This window comes from Leucopleurus acutus, assembly GCF_964270905.1.
Source record: "Leucopleurus acutus genome assembly, chromosome: 20".
NCBI lineage: Eukaryota > Metazoa > Chordata > Mammalia > Artiodactyla > Delphinidae > Leucopleurus > Leucopleurus acutus.
Genome location: NC_139162.1, coordinates 57,472,395 through 57,496,379, shown reverse-complemented (window position 1 = coordinate 57,496,379; position 23,985 = coordinate 57,472,395). Strand labels below are relative to the sequence as shown.

The 23,985-nt window shown below is 43.0% G+C and overlaps 1 protein-coding gene across 2 annotated transcripts; it reads right to left on the bottom strand.

The window, feature by feature from the left end:
* Window positions 1–1,998: 1,998 nt before the first annotated feature.
* Window positions 1,999–22,649, bottom strand: LOC309976744 (uncharacterized protein). Of its 2 annotated transcripts, XM_082862503.1 has the most exons (4): window positions 22,387–22,649; window positions 19,873–19,999; window positions 15,184–15,279; window positions 1,999–4,492 (listed from the first exon to the last, which is right to left on the bottom strand). In XM_082862503.1, exons 1-4 carry the CDS (start codon window positions 22,417–22,419, stop codon window positions 2,862–2,864), a joined length of 1,887 nt encoding a protein of 628 aa, XP_082718629.1. In that variant the 5' UTR covers window positions 22,420–22,649; the 3' UTR covers window positions 1,999–2,861. The 2 variants fall into 2 exon arrangements, with proteins under 2 accessions (XP_082718629.1, XP_082718630.1); XM_082862504.1 differs by lacking the exon at window positions 15,184–15,279.
* Between the last annotated feature and the right edge of the window lie 1,336 nt (window positions 22,650–23,985).

Below are 23,985 nucleotides of genomic sequence, written 5' to 3'. Positions count from 1 at the left end.
CCAAACAACAGAGCTTTGAAATACATGAAGTGAACACTGACAGAACTTAAAGGAGGAAGAGACAATTCTAGAATTAAACTGCAGGACTTCAACACCCCTTTCTCAGCTGTTGATAAAAATACAAGGCAGGAAATCAGCAGATATAGAAAATCTGAAAAACATCCTCAATGAACAGTATCTGGTACATACATATACAAACTCCACTCAATGACAGTAGGATACACACTCTTTTCAAGCAGCCTTACTGAACATTCATCAAATATCCTGGGTCATAAAACAAACCTCAAAAAATTTAAATAGCCAAATCAAACATAAAAGAAATCAGAAGAAAGCACAAAATACTCCAAACACTGGGAAATTAAACATCCTTCTAAATAATCCATGGGTTAGACAGTCTCGAATAAAGAAATATTTAGAACTGAATGAAATGTAATTAGAACATAAGACAAGAAGCTAAAACAGTACTGTGAGGGAAATTTATAGAACTTAATGCTTACATTAGTAAAGTGAAAAAAAACCCCTCAAATCAATAACCTAAGCACCCACCTCAAGAAACTGCAAAGGAAACTACTATCAAAGCAAGTAGAAGAAAGGATATAATAAAGACCAGAAAAAAATAATAATTCAGTGAAATTAGGAAAAGATAGAGGAAAAAATGATATAAAGTGCTGGTTCCTTGAAATAAAAAAATTGATAAATGTCTAAGAAGATTGACAAAGATAAAAGAGAGTTAACACATTTCCAATAATAGGAATAAAACAGGGACTATAAGTACAGATTCTGCTGCCATCAAAAGGATAATAAAGGAATACTTTAAACAAATAAGAAAATTTAGATGAAATGGGACAATTCCTAGAAAAAGATAAACTATAAAAACTTATCCAATATGAAATAGATACTCTGAATAGTTCTATACATATTAAATAAAATAAATACATAATTAAAAAGCATCCAAAAGAAAAATCTCCAGGACTAAATGGTTCACTGGAGAATGCTACCAAACATTAAAAGAACAAATAAAACCAATTCTATACAACACACTGTCTTGTGAATAATACAACACCTGTTAACACATGTTAGGAGGCCAGAATCACCTAGACACCAAAACCAAACAATGACAATTGAAAAAAATATATATAGAGAAAGAAAACTACATATCACTGTCACTCATGAAATTAGAAGAAAACTTCCTCAACAAAATACTAGCATATTTAATACTGTAATATAATATATAAAAATAATTATACTCCATGACCAAGTGGGGCTTATTCCAAGGATACAAGGCTGGTTCGACATTCAAATCTCAAATGAATGTAATACATCATATCAACAGGCTACAGAAGAAAAAACACAGGATTCTATCAATTGATTACAAAAAAAGCATTTGACAAAGTTCAACACTCATTCACAACAACAAAAAAACACAGTAAATTAGGAACATGGGAAACTTTCTAAACTTGATAAAGAAAACTCTATGAAGAAAACCTTACAACTAACACCATAGTTAATGATGAAAATCGGAATGTTTTTCCCCTAATATCAGGACCCAGGCAAGAACATGTTTTCTCACTACTAGTATTTAACATCATATTGGAAATCTTAGCTAGTGCAGTAGGACAAGAAAAGGAAATAACAGGTATACAGATGGGAAGAAGTAAAACTGTCTCTAATTGCAGATGATACTTCTATGTAGAAAATCCCAAGCATTCTATCAAAAGAAACAGCAAGGTTGCAGGATAACAAAATAACATGAAAAATATACATATTTCTGTATACTACCAAAGACTGTGTGGAAATTCAAAGTTTAAAAATCAATGCCATTTATAATTACTCAAAAAACAAAAACACCTGTATATAAATCTTAAAAACATTGTACAGGACCTATTACTGAAACTTATAAAATAGTAATGAAGTAAATCAAGCCATATCAAATAAATGTACAGACATAATGTTTTCATGAATTGGAAGACTCAAAACAGCAAAGAAAAAAAAAAAACAGCAAAGATGCCAACTCTCAACAAATAAATCTACCAATTTAACTTAATTTCTATCAAAATTCAATACAGCTTTTTTTTCTGGTAAAAACAGACAAGCTTATCCAAAATTTTACATGGAAATTCAAAGTAACGAGGAATGTTAATCAGTTTTAAATAAGAAGACTGAAGACAGAGGACTCACTTTACCCGATTAAAAGATTTACCACATAACTAGAGCAATTAGTAAACCAATAATAGTACAGGACCAAGAAAAAGTCTGAGTATTAGGTCTTTAAAACCACATGAAGAAAAGGTTTGTTTTTAAAGAATCAAAGCCTAAATAGTCTAAAATGGGTCAACAGAACGTGCCCATTCATATGTGTATTCTTATCTCCTTAAATATAAAGGCATTTGATGGCTCAAACCAAAAAATTAAGGTCTTAAGAATAGAGACAATGTTTTAGAACAAAGGAGATGTTCAATGAAAGTTTTCAGACCTGTCTAACTCTCTTTAAACTGGATAGCAATGAATGTATATACAAGACACATAGAGTCTAGGTTCTTTACCATGGAAACAAAACTATCCTCCTGCCAATTAACTAAGGAATCAATGACAAAGTGCCATAGCTTGGCAAGGAAGTCTGAAAGAAACATTTTGTAGTTCATTTTCTATTTTAAGTCTCTCCCTTCTTTTTTAAAAAAATTCCTGAGATAACACTGAAGTGTAAACTAAGAAGAAAGATGTAGCTGAAGGTTTTCCTAAGTGCATAATAACCACTGGGTCTCTCTCTTTGATGAATTCTCAGATGTAGAGTAAGGCTCTAGGTTGGGTCAATTTCCAATATGACTCTTTAAATGACAACTGATATCCTGCAATAGGTATTTTCACAGGGAAGAAAATTGTGGTGTTTCTCTTTGGTATGAATGATCAGATTCTGAGTAAGATGTTTCCTCTGGCAAAAGATTTTCCTCAGTGGTTACATGCAAAAAGTCTTTCCCCAATAGGAGTTCTTGAAGATTGACTGAGGATTGCCCACTTGTGAAGGTTCTTCCCACATCTGTCACGCTGACAGGGTTTCTCCCAGTATGAACCCTCTGATGCTGAGTGAGGGATGAGCTGCGACTGAAGGCCTTTCCACACTCACTGCACTCATAGGGCTTCTCTCCAGTGTGGATGATGGAGTGTCGAATGAGGTTTGTGCTCCAGCAGAAGGTTTTCCCACACTCGAGGCATTCATAGGGCTTCTCTCCACTGTGAATCCGCTGGTGCCTGGTGAGGCCTGACCTGCGGTTAAACGCCTTCCCACACTCCATGCACTCGTAGGGCTTCTCTCCAGTGTGGATGCTGAAGTGCCGAATGAGGTCTGCCCGATTGCTAAAGGCTTTCCCACATTCTTTGCACTCAAAAGGTTTCTCTCCAGTGTGGGCCCGTTTATGCAAGATAAAAGTGGAGCAGTGGGTGAAGGCCTTTCCACATTCAGTGCACACATAGGGCTTCTCCCCAGTGTGAATCCGCTGGTGCCTCTTGAGGTATGACCTGTGGTTGAAGGCCTTCCCACACTCGAGGCACTCAAAGGGCTTCTCCCCAGTGTGGATGACATAGTGGTGAATGAGGGCTGCGCTCTCACAGAAGGCTTTCCCACATTCACTGCATTCATAGGGCTTCTCCCCAGTGTGAATCTGCTGGTGCCACATGAGGTATGACCTGTGTTTAAAGACCTTGCCACATTCAAAGCACTCATACGGATTCTCACCACTGTGGATAATGTAGTGTCGAATGAAACCTGGCCTATCTCGGAAGGCTTTTCCACATTCTTTGCACACAAAGGGTTTTTCTCCAGTGTGGCTCCTGTTATGCAAAACAAAAGTGGAGCGGTGGGTGAAGGCCTTTCCACATTCATTGCATTTATAAGGCTTTTCTCCACTGTGAATCCGCTGGTGTTGTGTAAGGTGTGACTTGCGGTTGAAGGCCTTGCCACACTCCATGCACTTATAGGGCTTCTCCCCGGTGTGGACCATGTGGTGTTGAAGGAGATAAGTGCTCTTACTAAAGGTTTTCCCACACTCTGTGCATTCATAGGGCTTCACTCCAGAGTGAATCCTCTCATGTCGAGCAAGGAGGCGTTTCTTATTAAAAATTTTCCCACATTCGTTGCATTTAAAAATACTTTCCTCTTCCTGAATCATGAGATCATTACCAGATCCACATGAGTCATGGTCATAGACAGCACCTCCTGGAGGAACTGGCTCCTCTACAATCTTTGAACACACACCACCAGGTGTCCCTAAGCTGCCATATTCAGAGCTTGGTTTCCCAGGGAGCTTGCCCTTCTGGGGTTCTATCTCTGGTCTCAAGTATCCTTCTTGCATTTCCAGTGACCCTTCCTGATCATTGATTTGGCCCAACTGGGAGTCCTCTGAAACTCTTTGTATTAGTTGTTGCTGGAATAAGACTCCCTCAGACAGGGCTGGCTCACAAGTGGTAGGTTCTGTGGTCTTGGGCTTTCCTTTGTCACCTGAAAGAAATTCAATACACAAAAAGATCTGTTAATAATGCCAACATGGAAGAAAGAAAATCAGTATTTCAGTGAAAAAAATGAAGATGGAAATAGTGTCTCTGTGTCTGCCACGTTTCCCGACCTCTGAATCCCAGGATAACAATTTCTTTCTTTCCTGATCCTTGGACTGTTGACACCTTGCAAGGGAGACCCAGAGAACTAGCTGGGTGAGAGGACAGGGGGCTGGAAAAAGACATGGTCAATTCCAGACTGGATAGTTATGCAAATAAGTAACTCATCTGGGCTCACAGAGAGTTCATGGTGAAGAGATGACTCAGTGCAAAGCCTGAAAGCCCAACTATGTGATCAGAAGGTTGGGGTTTTAAGCCATAAGATAACAACTAGACCTCCAGAAACAGAAGGAGGGCAGGAGACTGAGTCATACAGGCACTGATTTAATCAGTTGTGCTTATGTAATGAGACTTGGTGAAATTCTTAGGTTGGCAACATTTCATGCATATATTGCCATACATCAATGCCAGGAGGCTAACAAGTCTGAGGACATAGTAGCTTATGTTTGGAACCTCTCCAAAATCTGTTCCTAAAAAACATCTGATGCAAACCTATTGGACAAAGAATTTACAACAACCATCTTAAAAAAGCTCAAGGAGCTAAAGGAAGACACAGAGAAAGTCAAGAAAACTAAGTAAAAACAAAATGGAAACATCAATACAAAAAAAAAACCTAAAAAGAAATGAAAAAAGGGAATTCCCTGGTGGTCCAGTGGTTAGGAGTCCATGCTCTCACTGTAGGGGGCCCAGGTTCGATCCCTGGTCAGGGAACTAAGATCCCACAAGCCATGTGGCGCGGCAAACAAAAAAAGAGAAAAGAAATTCAGGAGCAACAAGTTCAGTAACTAAAATGAAAAACTCATTAGAGGGATTCAAAGAAAAATTTGAGCAGGAAGAAGAAATAATCTGCAAACTTGAAGACAGGACAATGGAAAATATTGAGTCTAAGAAACAGAAAAAAAGAAAAGATTGAAAGATAGTGAGTAGAGCCTAAGGAACCTGTGATACACCCAATGAATCAACATACTCATTAGGGAAGTCCCAGAAAGAGGAGAGAGAAAGGGTCAGAGAGAATATTTGAAGAAATAGCGGAAAACTTCCCAAATTTGATGAAACATCCAAGAAGCTCAATGAATTCCAAGAAAAATAAAGAGACTCACACTGAGAAAATTACAATCAAACTTTTGAAAGCCAAAGATAGAGTATAGCAAGCATGAAGCAACTTGTTACATACAAGGGGCACTCAATAAGATTATCAGCAGATTTCTCATCAGAAACTTGGGAGGCCAGAAAGCAGTGGTTCAATATATTCAAGTGTAAAACGAACAAAAAGTGTCAAGTAAGAATCCTGTATCTGGCAAAGCTGTCCTTCAGAGGGGGGAAGAGGGACTTCCCTGGTGGTCGAGTGGTTAAGACTCCATGCTTCCAGGGCAGGGGGTGCGGGTTTGTCAGGGAATTAAAATCTCACATGCAGCTCAGCACGGCCCAAAAAAAAAAAAAAAAAAGTGAGGAAGAAATTAAGACATTCCTATATATGAAGGCTAAAGGAGTTTGTTACCACTAGATCTGCTCTGTAAGAAATTCTTAAGGGAAAATTCTTCCAGGGTGAAATGTAAGGACACTAGACAGTAATTCAAAGCTATACCAAGAAATAGAGATCCTGATAAAGGTAAATACATGGGCAATTATAAAAAGTATTACTTTGTAACTCCACTTTTTAAAAATATATATATGTGTGTGTGTGTGTGTTTGTGTGTGTGTGTATGTGTGTGTATATTTATTCATTTATTTATGGCTGTGTTGGGTCTTTGTTGCTGCACACGGGCTTTCTCTAGTGGCGAGGGGGGGCTACTCTTTGTTGCGGTGCATGGGCTTCTCATTTTAGTGGCTCCTCTTGTTGTGGAGCAGGGGCTCTAGGCACGCAGGCTTCAGTAGTTGTGGCAAGCGGGCTCAGTAGCTGTGGCACACGGGCTTAATGGCTCCGCAGCATGTGGGATCCTCCCGGATCAGGGCTCGAACCCTTGTCCCCTGCATTGGCAGGTGGATTCTTAACCACTGTGCCACCAGGGAAGTCCCGTGTAACTCCACTTTTTGTTTTTACATGGTTTAGAAGACTTTTTAAAATTGTTAATCTAAAGACTACTATTATTGTAACTTTAGTTTATAACTCCATGTGTAGTTTCCTACATAATTTAAGAGACTAATGCATTCAAAAGAATTAGTAGCTTAAGTTTCTAGGCATACAATATATAAAGATGTAACTTTGTGACACGAAAAACTGAAAGAAGAGATGACAGAGCTGTAAAGGATTTTTGTTTGTTACTGAAGTTAAGCTGGTATAAAATCAAATTAGTGTTAAAACTTTAATATGTTAGATGTCATTCCCATGGTAACCACAAATAGCTATAGAATTTAAAGTAATTCCAAAAAGGAATTTAAATGTTTCACTACAAAATATCAACACAAGACTATAACACAGGAAATGAGAAAGAAAAAAGCTATAATGCATATAGAAATCAAATATCAAAATGACAGAAGTCTCTCCATATCAGCAATTACTTTAAATGTAAATGGATTAAACTCTTCAATTAAAAGACAGAGATTATCAGAATTGATAAAAACACATGATCCAGAGACTTCCTTGGTGATCCAGTGGTTAAGAATCTGCCTTCCAATGTAGGCGACACGGGTTCGATCCTTGGTCTAAGGAACTAAGATCCCACATGCCTTGGGGCAACTAAGCCCTGGCACTGCAACTACTGAGCCTGCACGCCAGAACTAGAGAGCCCACATGTCGCAACTACACAGCCCACGCACTCTACTACAGAGCCCATGTGCTACAACTACTGAGCCCGCGAGCTCTGGAACTCATGTACCACAACTAGAGAGAAGGCCACACATTGCAACAAAGAGCCCACGTGCTGCAGCAAAAGATCCCATGTGCCACAACTAAGACCCCACGTAGCCAAAAATAAATAAATAAATATTAATTTCTTACAAAAACCCACAAGATCCAACTATATGCTTTCCAAAAGAGACTCACTTTAGATCCAAAGACACAAACAGATTGAAAGTCAGAGGATGGAAAAAGATATTCCATGCAAATACTAACCAAAAGAGAGCAGAGGTTTCTATATTAAAATCAGACAAGATAGGCTTTAAATCAAAAAAGATTACAAGTGACAATGAAGGACATTATATAAATAAAAGGTATAATACAGCAAGAAGATATTACAATTGTAAACATTTACATAATGACAGAAGATCAAAATACATGAAACAAAGAATGACAGAATGGAAGGGAGAAAGAGCACTACAACAACAGATGGAAACTTCAACGTCCCATTCTCAATAATGGAGAGAACAACCAGACAAAAGATAAGTAAAGAAACAGAGGACTTAAATAACGTAATAAACCAACTAGATCTAACAGATACATACAGAACATTTTACCCAACAACAATAGCATACACATTCTTCTCAAGTGTACATGGGACATTTTCCAGGGCAGACCATAGGTTAGGCCACAAATTAAGTCTCAACAGATTTAAAAAGATATCATACAGGGCTTCCCTGGTGGCGCAGTGGTTGAGAGTCCACCTGCCGATGTAGGGGACACGGGTTCGTGTCCCGGTCCGGGACAATCCCACATGCCGCAGAGCGGCTGGGCCCGTGGGCCATGACCACTGGGCCTGTGCGTCTGGAGCCTGTGCTCTGCAGCGGGAGAGGCCACAACAGTGAGAGGCCCGTGTATCACAAAAAAAAAAAAAAAAGATATCATACAAAGTATGATTTGTGTCTAATGAAAACAAAAACTTAACATACCAAAACTTACAGGATGCAGAGAAAGCAGTGTTAAGAGGGAGAGTTGTAGCTATAGATGCTTCCAGTAAAAAAAAAAGACCTCAAATCAACAACCTAACAACATAATTAAGTAGGAAAAGAAAAGCAAACTAAACCCATACCTAGCAGTAGGGAATATGAAAGATTAAAGATAAATAATACAGAGGACTTCCCTGGCAGTCCAGTGGTTAAGACTCTGCGCCCCCAATGCAGGGGGCACGGGTTTGATCCCTGGTCGGGGAACTAAGATCCTGCATTCTGTGGCCAGTTAAATAAACAAACGAATATTTTTAAAAAGGTAAATAGTGCAGAGAATAAAAAAATAGAGAAAAATCAGTGAAACAAAAAGTTAGTTATTTGCAAAGATCAACAAAATTGACAAACCTTTAGCTAGATGAACCAAGAAAAAAAAAAGATTCAAAATACTAAAATCCGGGATGAAAGTGGGGATATTACTTTTGATTCTATAGAAATCAAAACAGAGTATAAGAGAATACTGTGAAGAACTATACACCAACAAATTGGAAAACCTAGATGAAATGAACATATTCCTAGAAACACAAAACCTGTGAAGACCAGATCATGGAGAAATAGAAAATCTGAATAGACCTATAACTAAAAAGGGATTGAATTAATAATAAAATTCTCCCAACAAAGAAAAATCTTGGACTTGATGGCTTCACTGGTGAGTTCTAACCAAACATTTTTTAAGAAGAACTAAGACCAATCCTCAAACTCTTCCAGAAAACTAAAGTGGACAAAACACTTTTAAACTCATTCTGAGACAAGCATTACCCTAATAGCAAAGCCAAGTACACTACAAGAAAACTACAGAGCAATATCCTTTATGAACACTGATGCAAAAATCTTGAACAAAATATTAGCAAAACGAATTCAGCAACATATCGAAAGGAATATACACCATGACCAAATGCAGTTTATTCCTGTAACGTAAGGACAGTTCAACATATGAAAATTGATCAGCGTTAACACATCACATTAACAGAATGAAGGAAAAAGTCCACATGATAATCTCAAATGATGCAGTAAAAGTCTTTGACGAAATTCATGATAAAAAAAAAAAATCAATGATGAAAGTCTGAAAGCTTTTCCTCTAAGATCTGAAACAAGTTAAGGACATCTATTTTCACCACTTCTATTCAACACAATACTGGAAGTTCTAGACAGAGCAATTGGCAAGAAAGAGAAATCAAAAGCATCCAAACTGGAAAGGAAGAGGTAAAATTATCTTTGCTTGCAGATGGTAGTTTATTACATGTAAAAACCACAAAAACGTCACAAAATAACTGCTGAATAAATGAGTTCAGCAAAGTAGCAGGATACAAAGTCAACACACAAAAATCAGTTGCATTTATATACATGAATAATGAACAATCTGAAAATGAAATTACAAAACAGTTCTATTTACAATAGCATGAGAAAGAATACTTAGGAATTAATCAACGAAGTGAAACACTTGCACAATGAAAACTACAAAACATTGCTAAAAGAGTTAAAGATGATGTAAATAAACAGAAACACATACCATGTTCCCAATTTGGAAACCTAGTATTGTTAAGATATCAATACTACCCAAAGTGATCTACAGATTCAATGCAATCCCTATCAAAATCCCAGCAACATTTTTTTTTTAATCTTTTGGCTGCACCGCATGGCATGGGGGATCTTAGTTCCCCGATGACCGGGGATCAAACCTGCGCCCCCTGCATTGGAAGCCCAGAGACTTAACCACTGGACTGCCAGGGAAGTCCTCCAGCAAAATTTTTTGCAGAAATAAAAACAAATCCCCCCTAAAATCTATAGTGCATCTGAAGAGACCGTGAATAGCCAAAACACTCTTGAAAAAGAAGAACAAAGTTGAAGAACAGAAAATTCCCGATTTCAAAACTTACTACAAAACTACAATGATCAAATACAGTGTGCTACTGGCATAAAATCAAATAGACCAAGGGAATAGAATCGACAGCCCAGAAATAAACCCTCACATATATCATGAAATGATTTTTGACAAGGGTGCCAAAACCATTAAACGGGGGAAAAGACAGTGTTTACAACAAATGGTGCCGGGAAAACTGAATACCTACATGCAAAAGAATGAAATTGGACCCTTATCTAACATCATATACAAAAATTGACTCAAAATGGAGAGAAGGTACTTCCTTGGTGGTGCAGTGGTTGGGAGTCCGCCTGCCAGTGCAGGGGACATGGGTTCGAGCCCTGGTCCGGGAGGATCCAACATGCCGCAGAGCGGCTGGGCCCCCATGCGCCACAACTGCTGAGCCTGCGCTCTAGAGCCTGTGAGACACAACTACTGAGCTGGCATGCCTAGAGCCCGTGCTCCGCAACGAGGAGTAGCCCCCGCTCACCGCAACTAGAGAAAAGCCCATGAACAGCAACAAAGACCCAACGCAGCCAAAAATAAAATAAATAAATTTATTTTTAAAAAAAATGGAGAGAAGAAAACATAGGGCAAATGTGGCATGGCACTGGATTTGGCAAACATTTCTCAGATATGACACCAAAGGCACAGGCAACACAAGAAAAAATAGAAAAATTGTAGTTCATGAAAATTAGGAAAATTTGTGATCAAGACACTACCAACGGGGCTTCCCTGGTGGCGCAGCGGTTGAGAGTCCGCCTGCCGAGGCAGGGGACACGGGTTCGTGCCCCGGTCCGGGATGATCCCACATGCCGCAGAGCGGCTGGGCCCGTGAGCCATGGCCGCTGAGCCTGCGTGTCCGGAGCCTGTGTCCGCAATGGGAGAGGCCACAGCAGTGAGAGGCCTGCGTGCCGCAAAAAAAAAAAAAAAAAAAAAAAAAAAAGACACTACCAACGGAGTAAAAAGATAATCCAAAGAATGTGACAAAATATTTGCAAATCATAGATCTGAAAAGGGATTAATAATCAGAATATACAGAGAACTCAAACTTAACAAAACAAAAAAACAGCCTGATACAAAAATGGGCAAAGGACTTGAATAGACATTTCTTCAAAGATATACAAATGGCTAACAAGCACAAGAAAAGATGTTCAACATCACTAATCATTAGGGAAATGAAAATCAAAACTATAATGAGATACCATCTCACAACCATTAGGACAGCTATTATTGGAAAAAACAGAATAACAAATGTTGGTGAAGATGTGGAGAAACTGAAACTCTTGTGCACTGTTGGTAGGAATGCAAATTGGCACAGACTGTGGAAAACAGTATGGCAGTTCCTCAGAAAATTAAAAATGGAAATATTGATACTACATGATTCAGTAATTCCATTTCTTGTTATATGAATTCTTTCAATTCAAAAGAATTGAAATCAGGGTCTCAAAGACATTTGTACACCCATGTTCACAGCAGCATCATTCACAATAGCTAAAACATAGAAGCAACCCAAGTTTCCACCAAGGGATGAATGGATAAGTAAAATGTGAGACTGAGACACACACACACACACACACACAAGAATATTACTGAGCCTTAAAAGGGAATGACATTTTAACACATGCTACAACATGGATAAACCTTGAGGACGTTATGTTGAGTGAAATAAGCCAGTCACACACACAAAATAGTGTGTGACTCCATTTACATGAGGTACATAGAGTAGTCAAAAATCACGGACACAGAAAGATTGTGGTTGCCAGGGGCAGGGCATGGTAGGGACATAGGGGGATTACCGTATAATGGGCACAGAGTTTCAAATGATGAAGAGTTATGGAGAAGGCTGGTGGTGATAGCTGCACGACATTATGACTCTATTTAATACCACTCAATGTATACTTAAAAATGGCTAAGATGATATATTTTACACTATCTGCATTTTACCATACCCACAAAAAAAGATAACATGAGTAATGCACAAAGAATCCCTACAAATCAGAAAGAAAATGCAGGGCTTCCCTGGTGGCACAGTCTGCCTGCCAACACAGGGGACACGGGTTCGAGCCCTGGTCTGGGAAGATCCCACATGCCACATAGCCACTAAGCCTGTGTGCCACAACTATTGAGGCTGTACTCTAGAGGCCACAAGCCATAACTACTGAGCCTGCGTGCCTCAACTACTGAAGCCCGCACACCTAGAACTTGTGCTCCACAACAAGAGAAGCCACCGCAATCAGAAGGCCACACACCACAATAAAGAGTAGCCCCTGCTCGCCGCAACTAGAGAAAGCCTGCACGCAGCAACAAAGACCCAACGCAGCCAAAAATAAATAAATTTGTTAAAACACAAGAAAATGCAAACAAGTCAATAGAATAAAATAGATGTTTATCATGAAATGACATTTCAAAGAAGAAAACTTAATTCATAGATTGACTCACAATCATACGATAAGGTGCTAAAGTTCCTTATGAACAAAGGAAAAGCAAATCAAAACCATGTGGGATACAATTCTGTATTCACTTGATTGTCAAAAATTGAAGAGCCTTATAATACCAGGTATTGGTCAAGGTATGGGTTGAAGAAACCTCCATTCTTTCCTGGTGGAAGTGTAATTGGTTTAGCCCCTTTAGAACATAACAGGAATTATCTTGTAAACTTGAGAATTTGCACAGCCTATAATCCAACAATTTCACTCTAAGAAACATTAAAAGACAGCCTAAACATGAGCAAGATGACCAATATATACAAATGTTCTTGGCAGCACTGTGAGAGTGAAAAAATGTGAACAATTAAATGCTACAGACAATGGATGAATACAGTGTGAGACAGGAATATTTTTAATTTATTTTCTTCACTGTAAGGAACTTCAGCATATTTTTACTTTGAGCAGAGAAAAGGATAAAGTTATAAAACAAGCAGAATATAAGTGATGAAGGCACTTTCATGAAAAGCTATTTTCCAGATTCTGATGTCGGAACTGGCCATGCCCAGGGGCAAGACCTCTTCAACTAGGTGAAAAGAGAAGCTACAGGTTAAGAGAGTCCAAATGAGTGTGGAAGGGCTGAAGATCAAGCAATATGAGGCAGACTTTACTTTCAACATGAAAACTTGCTGACACATTAGTGGTCACATGCTGAGGCATCTGTGGCTACACCTGGGGTAGCTCATGCAGGACAGAGAGCTGACCAGAGGCATAAAGCAGATGTAAAGACCAGTTAGGGGAACTACTAGCATCCTGCAAGGAAAAGATGATGAGAGCTTGGACTCAGAATGTGGGGACAGATCTGATGGGAGGTGGTAGAAGTGACAGATTCAGGAGATGTACATGATGTAAAATGGACGGGATGTGGGAGGCAGCCGGATATGGGGGCCGATAGAGATGGAGGGGTGAGGATACAGTCTCTGGGGCTGTATCCAGTCTCCAACCTGCCTAGACGGCAGGACCGTGCACTCTAACTTGGGAGAGGAAGGAGTGAGCATCGTAACGGGTTCCTTGCCAGGCATGTTGACTGGGTGCCTCTGAGATATTCAGGTGGAGAAGGGCAGAGAGCAGAGGGCAGAGGCTCGGAACTGCCTCTCTGAGGGGCTGTCGACGGGCTGCACACAGACACTCGCAGGCTGGTGGGGCCGCCCGAGGGACTAGGAGGGAAAGAGCACGACTCTGCATGGGCTCCATCACCACACACGGCGGCCCCAGTGCCCTCAGCAGCCCAGATGTGGGGCACAGCAGGACAAATGTCACCGTCAGGTTTTACCAAACAGGAGGAGTAGGGAGACATGCAACAAGGGAAGGCTTCTTGAGTGTCTGGACGGACAGGGTGGGAAAGGGGAGGCAGAAGAGAGCTGGAGAGGAGCTGGGAGAGGAAGGAAGGTCCTTTTCCTCAGAGGTCAGAGGGAAACGTGAGATGCATTACTCATTACAATACAGGGACATGAATGACACCAACGGCTTACTTCCCACGAGCCACTGACTGCGGCGCAGACGCTTGTGCTAAGCGGTTTTATGCTTTAACGCGTTATATGACCACGTCCCCAACAACCCGGGGACGGAGCAACTATCAGGAACAGACTGAGCGCAGCAGACCACACTCGCCAAACCATCTGCTCCTCCACTTGGACACATGGCTCAGCCCCATCTCCCAGCCCCGTCCCCCGACTGTGGCCAAGCGCCTAGTGCCTATCAATGGAAGCGGGGGGGCTGGTGTTTGTGCGAGTCTTCCTTGCCCTCTCACTCTCCTCTGCCTGCTGCAGGAGGTCAGGACAACCTTCAAGCCACATGCTGACGGCAGAGTGGACCCGGGTTCCTGAACAGCTGTGTGATGCACAGTCACACGGACCGGGTGTGCCTCAGAAAAAGTGCTTCCAGGGACATTCCTGGTGGACCAGTGGTTAAGACTCCGAGCTTCCACTGCAGGGGTCACAGGTTCGACCCCTGGTCGGGGAACTAAGATCCTGCACGCTGCGAGGCATGGCAAAAGAAAGAAAGAAATACAAAAAAAGAACAAGTGCTGCCATATGCTGAGCACCAAGATGCTGGAGTCTGTCTGACATGGCAGCTAAGATTTAACTTAGTCAAACTTATATATACAAAAACACAAGGAGATCCCGAAGTTCACTAGGGCCACAGAGCTGGTGATCGGTGAAGCCCAGGCAGCTGGAGCCCAAGACAGCTTGAAGCCCAGGCAGCTTGAAGCTTGAAGCCCAGGCAGCTGGAGCCCAAGACACATCTCAGCTCATGCACCTCTATCCTCCAGGAGGACAGAGGGACCTGGGGTCAAAGGGCTCCGTGGCCTCCAGACCACCACAGAGGCCCGAACAAGACACTTCCCCAAGGAACCAGGGCCAGCGACCTTCCCCTGCAGGGTCTCCCAGCTGCCCAAACCTTGGCTCCTACCTGGACAGGTGCTTCGGGAGAGGTCTTTCTTCACTGTCCACAGCTCCTGCCCCTGCTCCAGTTGGTAGATCAGCTCAGATCTGGGAACAGGACACCCTGTTCATGGAGAAAGGAAGAAGACACTAGGATTTCTGTGAAAACAAAGAAAACCTCTCGATCTAGTGTGGGACTTCAGGATGTGGACAAGACCTCAGAATGAAGCTGCTCCCATGCATATACAAAATGCTGTACTGTGAACTGGAAACCAAAGACATGCCACACTGCCATGGAGTTTTTATTCCTAAGTCAAAAACTAACATATAGTGTATAATCGTAGTAAAAGGACTGTGTTCAAGCAACTTAAATGCATTACATCATTTCAAAATTGAAATAAATTTATGGAGTAATTTAAACAACTAACATATTTAAAATACTGACTCTTGGGAATTCCCTGGCGGTCCAGTGATTAGGACTCCGTGCTTCCACTGCAGGGGGCAATGGGTTCAATCCCTGCTGGGGAACTAAGATCCCGCAAGCTGTATCGTGCAGCCAAAAAAAAAGAAAATTGACTCTTTTCATTCAAAACAAGTTATGTGTCTTCATTGATCCAGTTCTTTTTTTAGAACCCAAGCAAAGTTTTGTATTGTTCTTCCTATAGGCCACAGAGGATTCTATCCTAGGGTTTCCTCACAGCCACAGAGGATTCTATCCTAGGGTTTCCTCACAGCATTCCCAGCAAGTACATATTGTGATCAGCACCATTTTTTAAAAAATTATAGTTCATTTACAATGTCAGATTAGTTTCAGGTGTACAGCAAAGTGATTCAGTGTATTTATATACACACACACACACATACACATATATACTTTTTCAGATTCTTTTCCATTATAGGTTATTATAACATATTGAATATATATAGTTCCTTGTGCTATACGGTAGAACCTTGTTGTTTATCTATTTTATATATGGTAGTGTGTATCTGTTGATCCCAAACTCCTAATTTATCCTTCACACCCCACCCCCCAACTTTGCTTACCATAAGTTTGTGTTCTATGTCTGTGAGTAGCCCTATTTTATAGATAAAAACCATACAGAAACCATGCTCAGGCAGATAATGTGATTTGCCAAAGAGGCCAGAATTGGTGAATGGCTGAGCCAATATGGAGCCCAGGTCTAGCCATCTCTGCTCTGTGTGCTGTTTTACCACAAGGCTACACAACAGTGTTCCAGAAGGTGCTGGATCCAGGCATGGGGATAATGAGACCCCTGAGGAGTAACAACGGTAGTGACGGCAGCAAGCTTCTCAACTGCTAACCTGCACGTAACCTGGTCACACGAGGCACAGTTCTGACCCCTTCCCATAAGTTAGCCATGTACCCTTGCTACGGCCCCGGCAAGTAGATACCATCTTACCCCATTTTACCAACGAGCACCCCAAGGCACAGACAGCTTCAGTAATTTGCCCAGGACCACAAGGTTTTAAGGAGCAGAGTGGGGACTGAACATAAGAGTCTGGCTCTGGAGCCTGGGCTCCCCAGCACTACACTAAGGAGGAAACAGCAAACACCCCTGAGTGGGGCCAGCATCCTGAGACCGAGTGCAGGGCAGTTGTGAGGCAGGGATGTGAGCACGAAGATTCACCCGTTGGGAACAGGGGCCGGGGTGGGTGGGGCAGACTCAGTGACCCTAGATTTCAGCGTTTCACGAACTACTAGAAAATAATAAAATTGAGAATCCTACACAGTGGTGTATGGTCACGGACATTTATAGAAACATCAAATAACATCTACTTTCATCAGTATTTCATAAAAGGATTGTTGCTTAAAATAAACCCACAGAGGAAGCTTCATCAATGAAAGTGTATGTTCTTTACTGGGTAAGTTCAGCTGTATGAGACTCAGTGCAGTAGCTGAGTTTTCCTGACTTTGCTAAGGACCAGGAGAGCATGAGAATCAAATGCGTGCCTGGAACAGGCCTGATAGGCAGTCAGTCCTCCAATGACCAGAGTGAGCTGTGACTAGCATTAACATTAATATTTTTCTTAAAAGTGACCCACTTTTTATTTTTCTTACATTCGTTCAAAAAGGGAATCCTCATTGTAAAAACAAAACAAAACAAAAGGGAATCCTGGGCTTCCCTGGTGGCGCAGTGGTTGAGAGTCCGCCTGCTGATGCAGGGGTCACGGGTTCGTGCCCCGGCCCGGGAAGACCCCACATGCCGCGGAGCGGCTGGGCCCGTGAGCCATGGCTGCTGAGCCTGCGCGTCCGGAGCCTGTGCTCCGCAATGGGAGAGGCCACAACAATGAGAGGCCCGCGTACCGCAAAAACAACAACAATAAAAACAAAAAGGGAATCCTGTTTAGCTCTGATAAACGGGAAACAGAAACCCAGAGTCACTTGAGTCGATGGCAGGTCAACCTGAAAAGGCAGCAATAAAATCCAAAGGATGGGGCTTCCCTGGTGGCGAAGTGGTTGAGAGTCCGCCTGCCGACGCAGGGGACACGGGTTCATGCCCCGGTCCGGGAAGATCCAACATGCCGCAGAGCGGCTGGGCCCGTGAGCCATGGCCTCTGAGCCTGCACGTCCGGAGCCTGTGCTCCGCAACGGGAGAGGCCACAACAGTGAGAGGCCCGCGTACCAAAAAAAACAAACAAAACAACAACAACAACAAAAAACTCCAAAGGGTGAGGTTAAGTGCCAGCGAGCTCATGCTGCTGCTCAGGGACGGGGCTCCCTCTGTTGAAAATGGGAAATTAGCAATAGTTGGGGTGGGGGTAGGTGTTCAGTACTGAACCCGGATTTTCACTACATAATCAGGGAGGACACAGAATAAAGGAATGGCTTCCTCGGGGTGTCTCTCAGTGTCCCTGGTGAAGTGTCCGTGAGCCTTCAGAAACAGGGTTTCTCAGCCTCTGTTCAGCTGACATTTAGATCCAGGCAATTCTTTGTTGAGGAGAAGGGGAGGGAGTACGTATGTCCTGTGCAGCATAAAGATGTGTAGAAGCGTTCCAGGTCTCCACTCAATAGATGCCTGTAGCATCTACATCCCAGTTGGGACAACCCAAATGTCTCCAGACATTGTCATGTGTCCTCTGGGGGACAACATCATCCTTGAATGAGAACCACTGGCTTACAAGGATATAAATAGGGTGACGGGAAAAAGCAACTGTGACAGGGGAGGGGCCTCCAAGAGATTTCGTGATCAGGAAACAGCTGGTGAGGAGGTGGTGACTGTGCTGAGAAGGGGTAGCCATGTGAAAAGCCCAAGCACACCCACACCCACCAGGCATAGAGAACAGCAACTGCAGAGGCCCGAGGCAAGTACGTTAAGTATGTGCACAGGAAATAGCAAGACACCAGCGTGATCAGAGCAGACTGAGCTCAGGGAAAGCATGGGGAGGAGAGTGAAGGGTCAGCAGGGCCAGATAGTGGACCTTCTTATTTTTAAAATTTTATTATAAAGTATCTAAATATGTCAAACGTTTCCTAATTTTGTGTAACCTCTTCTTATTAACACAGAATACAATCCCAATTCTCTAAAAACAGGCATGTCTTACCCTAAGCCCTGGATTTACAGCTCTCCTTTCCCTCAAACTGAGAGGTCTAAGTGATTATCCTCAGGCTGCTGTTTCTCCACCTCGGCTCTCTTGCCCTTGTGGGCTGGATCAACCTTTGTTGAATGGGGCTGTCTTGTCCATCCTCAGGTAGTAAGCAGCATCTCTGGACTCTAACCTGCTAGATGCCGGGACCACCCACACCCCAGGTGTGACAGTCAAATGTGGCTGCAGACTTCCAAATGTCTCCTGGGGACAAAACCAAGTACTGAGAAGCACAACTGTCTCAGCTTCACTCTCTTGGATCTTGGCCAGGACTCAGGGAACAAGAGACAATCATGAAGGCACAGGAGAACAGAAAAGCCCCATAACCGAGATCCTGTGGTTTAGAACAATACCTGTTGGCACTGAAGGCAAAAACCTCCCGAGGCCCCACCTGCCTCACCCTCTTCCTGGAGACCATCCCATCACTCACAGCCCTGTGGACTGGGTTGCAGGGGATACGTGAGCCAACCAGTCCCACCCAGTCAGCTCCCTGTCTGGAATGTGAAACAAGAACCTCAGACAGAGGCCAGTCTGTGCTGGGCACTGCGGTAGAGGCTCAGGGAAGTATGGGCTCAGGTGGCCACTCCTGCACTGCCTCCATCCCTGGAGCCCAGCAGCAGAGAAAGATAAAAAGAGAAACAATATAAGTATGCAAAAAAGTAGAAACAAGGTATCTTGGGGCCCCAGAGAGCAGGGACTGGGGTAGCCACTCCTGTCACAAACTTGCTGAGGCACAAAAGCCATTTTGAAAAGACAGAGACATGAACAAAGCCAGAGGGAAAACCGGGACAGGAGATCCAGAAGTCAGGGCATAATCCTGGTGGTTCCCAGTTCCTACATCAGTCCATCATATGGCCCAACAAGAAATTCTGCCTTTGGGCTCTGCAGAACACCCCTGTTTCCTTCCATCATTTTCTAGGAGCCAAAAAGGAACTTTATTCAAAGAGACACAGGGATAGTAGGCAGGAAGAGATGAATCTCAAAAATGACTGAAGTTGTGAGGAAAAGGGAGGAAGGGCTCCTGAGGCCGTCTTGACCAGCCAAGACAGAGCCAGAGTTTGGGATAAAGGAGGTGGCAGGTCCTCTGCACGGCAAAGTGGCAAGGCCTTACCCAGAGACACCAGAAGCCCACAGTTTTCCAGCATCACCTCCTGGTACAGGGTCCTCTGATCCAGGTCCAGCTGCCCCCACTCCTCCTGGGTAAAAGTCACAGCCACATCATCGAAGGTCACAGACACCTGGAATGTCAAACAGAGATAGTAGCATTAGCCTTGGGATGGTTGGATGGGATCAGAGCCCGTCTCTGCATCGCTGGTAAAGGTGCAGCAAGATCAAGGCCCTAATCACTGGGTACTTCCTCTGCACTGGGCTGAAGGGGAGTGGACAATGCTTTGGACATAATACAATACAGCTATACTTTGGAGATATTGGGGGTTTGGTTCCAGACCACTCCAATAAAGCCAGTCACATGATTTTTTTGGTTTCCAGGAGCATATAAAAGTTATATTTACACTATACTGCAGTCTATTAAGTGTACGATAGCGTTATGTCTAAAAAAATAATGTAGACACCTTAATTAAAAATTACTTTAGGGACTTCCCTGGTGGCGCAGTGGTTATGAATCCACCTGCCAAAGCAGGGGACACAGGTTTGATCCCTGGTCTGGGAAGATCCCACATGCCGCGGAGCAACCAAGCCCATGTGCCACAACTACTGAGTCTGCACTCTAGAGCCTGAGAGCCACAACTACTGAAGCCCGCACGCCTAGAGCCCATGCTCCACAACAAGAGAAGCCACCGCAGTGAGGAGCCCGCGCACTGCAACAAAGAGTAGCCCCCGCTTGCCACAACTAAAGAAAGCCCGTGCGCAGCAATGAACACCCAACGGAGCCAAAAAATTAAAAATTAAAAAAAAAAGTACTTTATTGCCACCTACTGTATAGCACAGGGAACTCTACTCAATGCTCTGTGGTGACCTAAATGAGAAGGAAATCCAAAAAAGAGGGGATATATGTATATGTATAGCTGAATCACTTTGCTGTACAGTATAAACTAACACAGTATTGTAAAGCAACTATACTCCAATAAAAATAAAATTTTAAAAAAGGAATAAACTGAAAAGCAAGAAGGAAAAAAAATTTTTTTAAGTACTTTATTTCTAAAAAATGCTACCCATCATCTTGAGCCTTCAAGTGAGCTGTAATCTTTTTGTGGGTGGAGGGTCTGAACTATTGTGAGAACTACCAAAATGTGACACAGAGACACGAGGTAAGTGAATGCTGAAACGCTTGCTGGACGCAGGGTTGCCACAAAACTTCAATCGTAAAAACACAGTATCTATGAAGTACAATACAGCGAGGTACGCCTATAGTGTAAGAGAGAGGAGCCTACTACGCAGGAGCCATTGGAAAATGACACAAGTCAATGGAAATGACATTGGAACTGTGAGATGCAGACAGAAAGGACTCTAGGATGTCAGAGGACTGAGTAAGTGATGATAATATCAATAACGTTAACAACAGCAGTACCTGAGCTTCACTGGTCCTACTACCTGCTGGTCCCCATGCTGAGTGCTTTATGTTGTCTCAAAGCAACTAAGTCCCTAGCTCTTAAGCCATCGTTTTCACCAGTATCTCCTGATTAAACACACTCCATACAGAGTTTTCCTTGTTAATGTTACTTCCACCATCATATTCTATACATTCTCCTCAATGTGAAATGTCCAGCAGATGCAGGACCACATCCCTATGTGACCAGAACCACTAAGTAAATATAAAAAATCCAGCCACTCCACTCTCAGATGAACAGCCCCACCAATGCAGATCTATCATTTAAATGCTCCAAGACATCGCCTCATGGTTTTTCACCTGCACTTTCAGTGCTCACATCTCTCTGCTTTCTAGCTTCATCCTAACAGCTTTCTTGAGTTAATATTTCAATTAAAGACCTAGAAATTCCTAATAAATTGACTGGTTCATACCTAGGAACCCTGCAATATTACTCATTTCTGGTACTGGATAAACTCATATTACTGGGCACATTTTGGGCAGGTAGGTAAGGATATTAAAATTAACTAGGGCTTCAACATTGACTACCAGATGATATACGTTTAATTAATCAAAACTCTCCGGCAAGTAATCCTACAGCATCCTCTATGATTGTTTAAGGGCGCACATATGGATGGCTTTCTCTGGTTGGTTTTAAGTTGGAAGTGGGGACAAGGATTAGGGAAAGGGTCAATTATTAATCAAGTCCTAGCCATTTGGGGCCGATGTTACATAAGTCACTGTTTCTCTTCCTGGACTGTCTCTAGAGATAGGAATCTGGCTTCTGGCAAGTCTTAGGCCGGGCTAGACTCCTGGGTTGTTGATTGTAGATAAGGGACTGGATTACGGGTCAGGTTGTTTGTCAAAGTTCTATTTTTATACGCGGTCTATTTTCCATTTGCATATTCAGTCTCGCATGTTCTAAGACTGGAAATAAAGTCAGTGACGAGCCAGCTCCACTGGTCGTACACAAACACAACTGCAAAGAGAAGTCTAGCGCCTCTCTTGACTTCCACCCTGCTCAGGAGCCCTCTCCGAACCAGAAGAGAAGCAGCAAGGCCAGAAACGTGGTCCACTCACCCGCGTCGGGTCCATCCACGCCGACGCCATCATGGGACCCTGAGGCGAGAGCGGGGCCCGTAGAGGCGGCGACAGAGGCGGGTACCGCGGGCTCAGCCGACCACCACCCGTTCCCTGCCCTGGGCTGGGTGGCCGATCGAGCGGAGGCTCTCCGCTCGCTCAAATGCGCGGAGGGGAGCCCTAGCCTCCTTTCTGCTCATTTGCGAAGAGCCGCACTAGAAGCGGCCACTGAACTGTTATCCCCTCCCCACAGCTGGCGTGGACGGAACAGTCGCGCGCTAATGACATCTACAGCCAATGGGGTCAGAAGTCCCTCCCCTGCGCAGGAAATACCCCCGCCCTGGGCCGTCATTGGTCCAGCGCCTGCTACAGACGCGCGGTGCACCGCCTTCTGGGTAATGTAGTTTTTTCTTAACAAACAACCGGCCTCGGAGCGCGTTCCAGAGCCGTTATTCCTCCATGTAAACGACTTAGGAGGCCCAGGGGTACTTCCCTGGCAGTCCAGTGATTAGGACTCCGCGCTTCCACTGCCCGGGACCTGGGTTCGATCCCTGGTGGGGGAATTAAGATCCCACAAGCTGGAAGGCACGGCAAAAAGAAAAAAAGAAAAAAGACTTAAGAGACCCAGAGCCCTGAAACAGACCCGCCTCTTCACAGGGGACACAACTTTGGGGAACCAAGGAGCACTGAAGGTGCAGGTGAAAAAACTATGAGCCAATGTCTTGGAGCATTTTTTTTTTTTTTTGGTTGCACACAGTGAAAGCGCGGAGTTTCAACCACTGGCCCGCCAGGGAATTCCCTTGGAGCATTTAAATGATGGATCTGCAATGGTAGGGCTGTTCATCTTAGAGTGGAGTGGCTGAATAGCTTGTATTTACTTAGTGGTTCTGGTCATATAGGAATGTGGTCCTGCATCTGCTGGACATTTCACATTGAGGAGAATGTATAGGATATGGTGGTGGAAGTAACATTAACAGGGTAAACTCTAAATGGAGTGTTTTTAGTCAGGAGACACAGTGGTGAAAAAGATGCCCAAAATGATCAGAAAACATGTTTGAGCTCCTCGCTGAGTAGTCTGGATGTTTACTCTGGTGCAGTCAAGCTTATTGTAAATGAAGGGAGCAGCTGCCACAAAAAACTGCAACAGGAGGATGTAGGGGAATGTTGGAAGAAAACTCCCAAAATTGCTGCAAGAAGAGCACATGATTTCAGAAGAGGTTGAAGATACATTTATTATCAGGGATGATTTATCCTGACGCAATAATATGACAACACCGCGTAAGTGCTAGTGAATTCATTTGAGAATTGGATGGCATTGATGTGCAGTGAAACATTTTATCTTGAAGATGGCACCATGTTGGATGTCAGTATAAAGAGAATGGACCTCTGGATTGATTAGTGTCCTGTTTTACAAATGACATACTCCTGAAAATATTGGGAAAGTGAGTTGAGTCTAGGAGCCACTGGGATAGGTGGTAGGTTATGCACCACCAGGGTGGTTATTTGCATAAAGTAGTAACTTGTTTTCAAGAAGAGTCGTTAAGTCACAAAACCTGCGGCCCAGGAAGGGCATCATTTTGGGCTGCTCTCATGGGAAAC

Excerpts from the sequence above, each read along its gene's own strand:
- LOC309976744 (XM_082862503.1), bottom strand. The coding sequence starts at position 22,419 with ATGATGGCGTCGGCGTGGATGGACCCGACGCGG. Across the intron at positions 15,280-19,872 it reads TGGGCTTCTGGTGTCTCTGG|GGTGTCCTGTTCCCAGATCT; the intron begins GTAAGGCCTTGC and ends CTCCATGAACAG. Across the intron at positions 4,493-15,183 it reads CTCCCGAAGCACCTGTCCAG|GTGACAAAGGAAAGCCCAAG; the intron begins GTAGGAGCCAAG and ends AATTTCTTTCAG.